The sequence below is a fragment of the Melospiza georgiana genome, chromosome 1 (assembly GCF_028018845.1).
Source record: "Melospiza georgiana isolate bMelGeo1 chromosome 1, bMelGeo1.pri, whole genome shotgun sequence".
NCBI lineage: Eukaryota > Metazoa > Chordata > Aves > Passeriformes > Passerellidae > Melospiza > Melospiza georgiana.
The window spans coordinates 146,623,209-146,631,272 of record NC_080430.1 but is presented as its reverse complement, the minus strand read 5'-3'; the positions used below and the strand labels follow the sequence as shown (position 1 = coordinate 146,631,272).

The following is an 8,064-nucleotide window of genomic DNA, read 5'->3' as shown; positions in this document are numbered from 1 at the left end:
ATGTCCAGGTGGCTTTGGAATACCTCCAGAGATGGAGACTCCTCAACCTCCCTGGGTGACCTATGCAGACACTCTGTCATCCCCACAGTAATGACATGATAAAGTTACAAGAACTAATTAAATGTGCCTTAGGAATGGCTGGATTTCACAGATGGTTATGGGGAAATTCTGTGAGGTCTGGCCATTTTTACAGTTAATTGAAAGACTTTACTGGGGACCTTTTGGGAAACACAAGCTTGCAAGGGATAACAGCCCTTGCTGTGATTTTATACAAATCTGACATTACCTATGAAATGGTATCATACGAAAAAGTAACCAAGAGAGGTGGTTGGTTTATCTGAGAAGGAATGAGACTGATAACGGGAGAGAAGAAGGAGATGGGAAAAGAGGGAAGAAAGGGGATCTAAAGAGTAGCTAATTACCAGGATCAGGGATATTTAGGGTCCATGTCAGAGAGCCCTGCACCTGACTGCAGTAGAAGAGCAATAAACCTTCTCTCTGCACCATTGTCTGATCTGCTTCCATGGCCAGGAGGGACCTGGTGTGTTCCCTTGCACTGGGTGGAAGAAGGTTGGAAGCTGCCCTTGGCACCCACCAGAAATGCCTGGAGAGGACACCCAGCACAGCTGCCCTCTGCAGCCCCCTGCCATCCATACCACTCATCCAGTCACCTACATTAACACTGCACTGGTAAATTATTTGATTGATCAGAAAATGAAGCCAAATGCCAGGCTAATGCTCTTAAGCCATTTAAAATGAGACCAGAATTACTGATAACACTTGTTTCTAATCATACCACTGAAAGATGAAATAAATTCTAAAAAGTCCCCATGATAGCTTTGCACTGATTTTGTTCAATCTGCTTTCAGATTTGTTCCAAGCAAAAGCTATTATAGGGTAGACACGGGAAACTCAAAAACATTTTGCTATTTCAGGTGCACATTTTCTAGTAAAGAAAGTTCATGCACCACTCCTCTTTGCATGCTCAGGAACAACATGGTTTTATCATGCATAACAAATACAGAAACAAGGAGCACAAAGCTGAATTTTGCAGAAGAGCTCTACTGAGGGATTTTCCCTCAGGAAATGTATACCTGGTATATATTCTCAGTTTCATGATTCTAATCTGTGTGCACCTCCTTTTTTACAGTAAAATTAAAAGTACTCAATGATTTTGGTGTCTTTGAACACAAACAAGACACATCCCTTTACAGGAGATGTAAGTGAAAAACCAACTTTGTCAACACTTAAAAAAATCAAATATATTTTTAAGCTACAAGCTACTTCTATTGTTGATCGCTTTTCATTTTTCCAGTGTATTTCACAAGAAAACTAAATCCACTCTGAGGCTGTCAGGATAAATAATTAACACTACTCTGAAATCTGAAATTAAGACTACTCTGAACTCAGTGGAGATGCTGGTTTTGCCAAGACAGTCATCTTCACAGTCCCAGAAAAAAAATATATAAACACTAAAAAAGTGGGCAGAATTGGTGCACCTGTCTGCTCATTGCTCTTGCCACAGTTTTCTATCAGTGTTCTGCTGTAGGAGAAAGAATGAGTTTAAACTTCTTTTATAAAAGAAAATACATAATGTGGAACTACTTTCTAGAAGCAACAATAAGCAAAGAGGTCCTTGCATTTCCCTTCTCTAAGTGGCTCAGCTGTTGAATTGCACTGTGTCCTGCCACAGTTTTCACAGGGTCCCACCCTCAGCCATGTCAGTAAAGGGTTTGTGACTTTAGAGTAGGAGGAAACTGAGAGAAAAGTACTCTGGGTCTTCTAGCAAATTAAATTTCATGTCAAGAGCTGACTAAAAATTTAGGAACTGTGAGAGGAATTATCTGATAATGACAGAAAAAAAAAAACAATTAATAAGCAGCAATTTTCAAAAACTTCCTTTGCCTTCCTCACTAGAGTGATACAATTAAAATAAACATATTGAGCCACAGGGATGCAAAAGCAAGTTATGTTTCCTGAAGCCAGGACACAGTGAAGAACAATTAGGTACTGAATAAAGAGGTCATTATAATCAAGGCAGCATTTTATTTAATTGGGCCCTCAGCTTCCTGAACCAAGAATTCTATTCCGCTGCTCACTGTTCCAAGGCAGCACTGCTAGCAGAGCTCATTTTGTCCAAGTACCATTTCTGATGGATATATAAACTTCCTCTGGTGATTAAGCCTCATTTCAGAGCACACTGAGGCTGTGAAGATAAATGGCAGTATTGATGCTGACAAAACTGGTATCAGAGTCCTGAGACTCAACACAGGAAAGGCTGTAAGGATATGGATCACTTGGAGTGACTGAGAAAATGGTCTAAGGTGACAGGAAACAAGCCCATCTGTAAACTGATTTTTACTCTCTGAAACTTGTTTTTTCTTTTAAATGAAATCTGTCTTAAGATCCGATAAAAAGACTGGATACTTGAACATGTGGGAGTTTGGCTCATCAGTTTCGAGGTCTAAAAGCTGCTGAGCAACATCAAATTTATGGAATGGAAAGTAAGCTGTTGTACCTCCAGGTTACGAAACAAGGTTATTTATATAACACACAAAAAACCACAATGACGAAAACTGGATTCTTACTATGAGTAAACCAAACACCAAAGTGCATCTCTTGTACATCCTGGCGAAGCATCCAGCTCCTGGAGATAACAGTCACAGGTGAGATGAAAAATAACTACAGCAACAACAGCCCTGGCAGGGTATGGATGAAATAAAACCAGCACCCACACACTGCAGCATCCTCATCTCTGCAGCAGCATCCTTTCCAGTGCAGGTGAGGCTGAAGCAGGAATGGACTCACCATCAGCAGCAGCCTCCTGAAGAGCTCTGTGCCCGCTGTGTCGGTCAGCAGGTGGGCGCTGGTGACATCGGCCCCGCCGCGCGCGGCGCCCACGGAGACGCGGCCGGGGTCGCCCCCGAAGCTGGCAATGTTCTGCTGCACCCACCTCAGAGCTGCCAGCTGGTCCCAAAGGCCAGCGTTCCCCCTGGCCTCAGCAGAGCCTGGTGGAGGAGACAAAACACAGCTGAAAAGAAAACTGTAAGCATTGAAGTTTGGGGTAGATGCTACATTTTTTGCAGATCTTGCAGATGAAACTTGACAAAACTGATACCAGGGTTTAAAAGTCTGAGGTGGTCTCCTCCAAGGTAATCACTATATACAGTGAGTCCACTTCAGTTTTTACCACTCCACAGGGCAGCCCTGGGGGTGCTGCTTTGTCCCAGTACAGAAAAATAACACATGAACTTCTAAGCTTCATTAGGACACATTAGGACACGCAGAAGACTAATCCAGGCTCAAGTGTCCATAGATTTACCCATAAGATTATTTTTCTACATAACTAACTCAATCTTAAAATTAATTAAAAACAAGCAAAATCTGTGTATTTGCCAAGTTCACAAGTTGGAAGGGATCTATAAGAATTACTGTTTTCCTGGAGTACACCTGATTGCATGTTTCCTTCCTACATACCTCTTACACTGGCCCTGCCTGACAAGTCATAAATCACAACATTTTGAATTTCTTTACACTCTTCCAGATATTATTTTAAAATTTATAATATTTCTGTCTATATTCTTTGAGATCATCCTATGACTATCCAATACAAATCTGATATATATATATAAATATTTTTGCAAACATAAAAACAAACAAATAATTAATCATGTGCTTCTCATACCTAAATATGACCACCTCCTTTTCAACACCAGAAAGTGATAACCTGATACTTTGATTAATAAGTAACTAATGCTCAAAGTATCTAATGATGCAAGAATGTAGGTAAGCTTGATTTTATGTCAACAAAAGCAGAAATAAGTAATTCCTCCATGGTTTGTAAAAAGGGGAACAGAAAATTATTATTCACTGTCTTGCTTTTTAATCCACAATGAGCCATTCATTTTCAAAGTTTTAAAATTCTTCACATTTAAAACTTGGAAAAAACCAAAAACCCACAGGATAAAACAGAAAAACTGTGAATGGAAACACAGCTGAAACTATTTGTTTCTTCCATTGCCAAGACCAAATAGTACAAGTTTAAAATAAGAGTAGGTTCAGAAACTAGTGAATTAAAAGTATCAGAGAACGGAATAAAAAGATGCTGCTTTGTGGACAGGTCTTGGGCAAGGAGCAGTTTAAGTGTACATCCTGTAGTGAATTCCTGAGGTATCAAACACACCAGTTTGCATAGCAGAATAAACACAGAGGAGAACAGAATAATGGTAACCTTGCAGATCTTAGAGGTGCCCTACACTACAAGAGCCATTGCTAGGAACAGCCTTTCAGTAGGGCAGCCAAAAAGTGAAAGGCCAAAAAAGCCATGACCTGCAGCCATTGTTTCAGATGATCAGTCCAAGCCACACCAGGGAAGCAATGGAGGAAATATTTTCCCTGCTTAGTTTTTTTAGTTTTGTGATATGTGTTTTTGGGTTTTTTAGTTTGTTCTGCATACCATGACCAGCTCCCAGAGACCTCAATCCAGCAATAAACCCACTCTTTAAAAAGGAAATCTCATTTTAAGGACTTGTTCCATCCCCATTGAGACTACTCCAAAGGAAGTGAAATCAAAGAATCAGTCAGGTTGGAAGGGACCCTTAAACCATTGAGCCCAACTGTTAACCCAGCACTGTCAAGTTCACCACTAAACCATGTTCCCAAGTGCCACATCTACATATTTTTAAATATTTCCAGGGATGGTGACTGAACCACTGCCCTGGGCAGCCTGTTCCAATGTTTTGGTGAAGAATCCCTTTGGTGAAGAAATTTTTATGTGCAGATCCATGTAAATGTTTTAGCCACACAATCTGCCTTGCTTTCACTATACTAAAGAAAAAGACCAAAAAGGGAAATATAACCAGTTCCTTTCACCCTTGCAAAAACCACAACTGGGTTGTGAGATGTACCACACTGGAGAACAGATGCATGCATTGATGGACCTTCGTAGGAGTTAGACTGAAAGAAACATGTCTGCCAGGAATCTTTTCCACTGCCTTTTTGTAGGAAAAGATCACATTCCTGAGGACCACAGGAAGCTGAAAAGAAACCGGAGTCCTCGTGTGCTTCTTTCTGTTTTTACTAAACAGAAGAAGAACAATAGTGCTAAATTAAAGCATGAAAATTGTTCTGCTTTATATGACTTCATGGAATCTTTAAAGAATAGAACCTAAAAACATGATTGTCTTCTCCAAACCCTTGCCATCCATATCACTGGCAACTCACTTTAATTTTTTTGGATACAAAGTAAGAAATGGAGGCATTAGTAAGAATGTGCATCACTTTTTGCAACATTAATGGGTGATAGTAAATTTAATTAAACATCTTTTATATTTAGAAGAAAGAGAGCTCTTTCACTTTCTGCAAAAGCCCTGCCACTGAGAGACAAGAAGAACTATAGAACTAACAAAAACTCTGTCCACACAAAAGGAAATCTTCTGTTTTCACTATCCTTCAATTCCCTAAAAATCCATTTAACTCCTTCCTCTCTAGTTTTGTAATTTATAACAAATCAACTTGAGAGGATTCAGGACTTTGCTTAGTTGGACAATCAAACTAATATTACTCACAAGTTCATAACTTTTATTTCTGACTGCAGGGCCTTCAAACAGCCCTGCTGTGAAGCCCTAAGGGTGAACTCCTGCTCCCTTTGAAACCAATGGCAAAAGTTCCAAAGGCCCAGGTGCAGGAAACTGGAATGTTAATGGTGAATGACCTAAATAATCACCCATTTATGGTCATGGCACCAAGCCTGACAGAGTTCAAGGTGTGTTTGGACAACATTCTCAGGTGTATGGTGGGATTCCTGGTTGTCCTGTGCAGGGCCAAGAGCTGCACTTCAATGATTCTTGTGAGTCCTTTTCAACTTCAGATATTTTGTGATTCTAGGACTGTACGATTTTCCCAAATCCACACCATGGACTTCCCAAAGACGAACAGGCCAGGAAAGACTGAAATTTTCTCTGACCACAGCTCCACAGTACAGAGAGCAGGAGAAGGCCCCCAAAAAGTCCTGTAATGAACCACCTCTATCTGAAGGTTTGCAGGAATGCCAACCAAGCCCATGTACTGACATTTTTGGACATGAAGGTAGAACCCTGTGAAACAGAGACCAAATAATTTTCCTAAATTATGCATCATCATATAAATACTGCTGTATCATATTCAGCCCAACCAGCATTTTCCACTTAGGAGGAAACCTAGGTGAGGTTCACAGGGCTGAAGGAGGGTGGTATGGGCAGTGCTGCATACTGGAAGCTCCCACAGCATATATCCATACTGCATTTGGCTCTAGACAAAATCAAATTATTGCATCACTTTCATAAACATTGGGTTTACACTATGTAAAGAGTAATTGATTTTTTTTCTCCAGATACATTCATGACCAAATTCTTATCTAAATAAGTAACAATCTTGTAGTGACAGCTCTCTACTTATAGAATGAAAGAGACTTTGCTGTAAGTTTTGAACAAAACAGTAAACTCAGAAGGGAAAAATAACCAACAACTACAGCTATAACCTCAAACCAGGCAAAATCCACCCAACATTACTAGCAGTGGACACTCAAAAGGATCATGAGGCCAAGTATATAGGTCAGAAAATTGCAAACATGGCAAATATGACATCCTAAAAGTTTAAAGTGCATTAAAATGCACACTAAAGAGACCAAGGATTGCCACCAGACTGAGAGAGAGCTCCACTTGCAGCTGTTGCATTTTCTCTCAATGGCTCTCTACCTTAAGTTCCCCTGCCCCATGCAGAAGTGAAAGATGGTAGAAAGAAAAGTGTTTCCTACTTGCTTAAAAAGGCAAGGCTAAAAAAAGGCAAAATGAAAAAAAGCAACCCCAGGACCAGGTGGCACTATCCCAAAGATTTAGGAAGATTGAATGTGTGTTTTCATACCTCTTTATACAAGACAAAACCCTGTTTGTAGTGGGAATTTGTATAATTTTTAATGACAATTGGCATTAGGAGAGCAAAAAATTCTTTGGAACAAGGGGAAGGGTGGCAACACAAAACATGCACATTTTGAGTCACATCCAGGACAGTGCAGATTTAGATTAAATGTGGCAAGTCCTTCAGAGAAGTCAGGCTGAATTGTTAAGGAACCAACCAACTACCTTTGTGCCTTACTTTCCATCCGCTCACATCCTCCTTACCGTGAACCCACAGTTATCTGCCTCTGCCCCTTCCCCACTCTGACATGGGCACAAGAGAGCATCAGCAACATTTCATGGATGGAACAGGTTGGGAGTTGGAATCATTGACAACTCTACCCACAATGATAGGCCACTGGAATTCACAAGAATTTTGGTACTAACCTATCTTCACATGCATCTGCAAAACTCAATATCCAGAAGTTCATCTGCAAGCACAAGTCTAGCCAGTGCTTTGATACAGATATTGGGTTTGGTTTGTTTCTCTCCCTGTTCCCCTAGCCTCTCCCCTTTCTTTTCAGATCAAGTCTCCGCTACTTCTTGGCCATTTTTTTCCCACAATAATTTATAAAATAATCTGTGAAAGATATAGGTTACTTGAGTTAAAAATAACTTGAAAAAATAAAAATCAGAACCAGAAGAGTCACAGAATGCATAATTGTGTTTGCCCTGGAAACCCATGACTTACCAGTGCTCAGGAAGCCAAAGATGCCGACCCGGTAGTTTGCCATGACGACAATGACGTTACCGATGGCAGCCAGGTATGACCCATCCAGAGTTGTCTTTCCCTCCTCAGCATTGTAATTTCCTCCATTGTGGAAGAACAGCAACACTGACATGTTTTGGACCTGCCATGACAATGAGCAGATTAATATTCCTGTTGCTTTGGTAGGTCACAGATGATAACACAAGCAGGTTCCTCATGAACATTATCTAAGCCATTTTGTAGCTCTTTAAGAGTGACCATAAAGAGGGAATATCTGCCTATCTGTCTGGAATTTAAAGGGTCTTGTCCACAATTGCCCACAAATTGTCTGCAATGATCTGCATATCACAAAGGGGGCACTACCTCCAGTATAAAATAGATCTAACAGTACCACAGTATTCCACCAGCCAAAATCTCCTCTAG

The 8,064-nt window shown here is 40.5% G+C and overlaps 1 protein-coding gene across 1 annotated transcript in view; it reads right to left on the bottom strand.

Annotated features, from left to right (window-relative positions):
- Window positions 1–8,064, bottom strand: part of TG (thyroglobulin) — a 149,027-nt gene that overhangs the window by 61,797 nt on the left and 79,166 nt on the right. The window contains exons 40-41 of the mRNA XM_058024912.1: window positions 7,624–7,783; window positions 2,809–3,008 (exon numbers count right to left, since the gene is read on the bottom strand). Coding sequence (XP_057880895.1) covers window positions 2,809–3,008; window positions 7,624–7,783 — 360 coding nt within the window. The remainder of the gene's footprint in view (window positions 1–2,808; window positions 3,009–7,623; window positions 7,784–8,064) is intronic.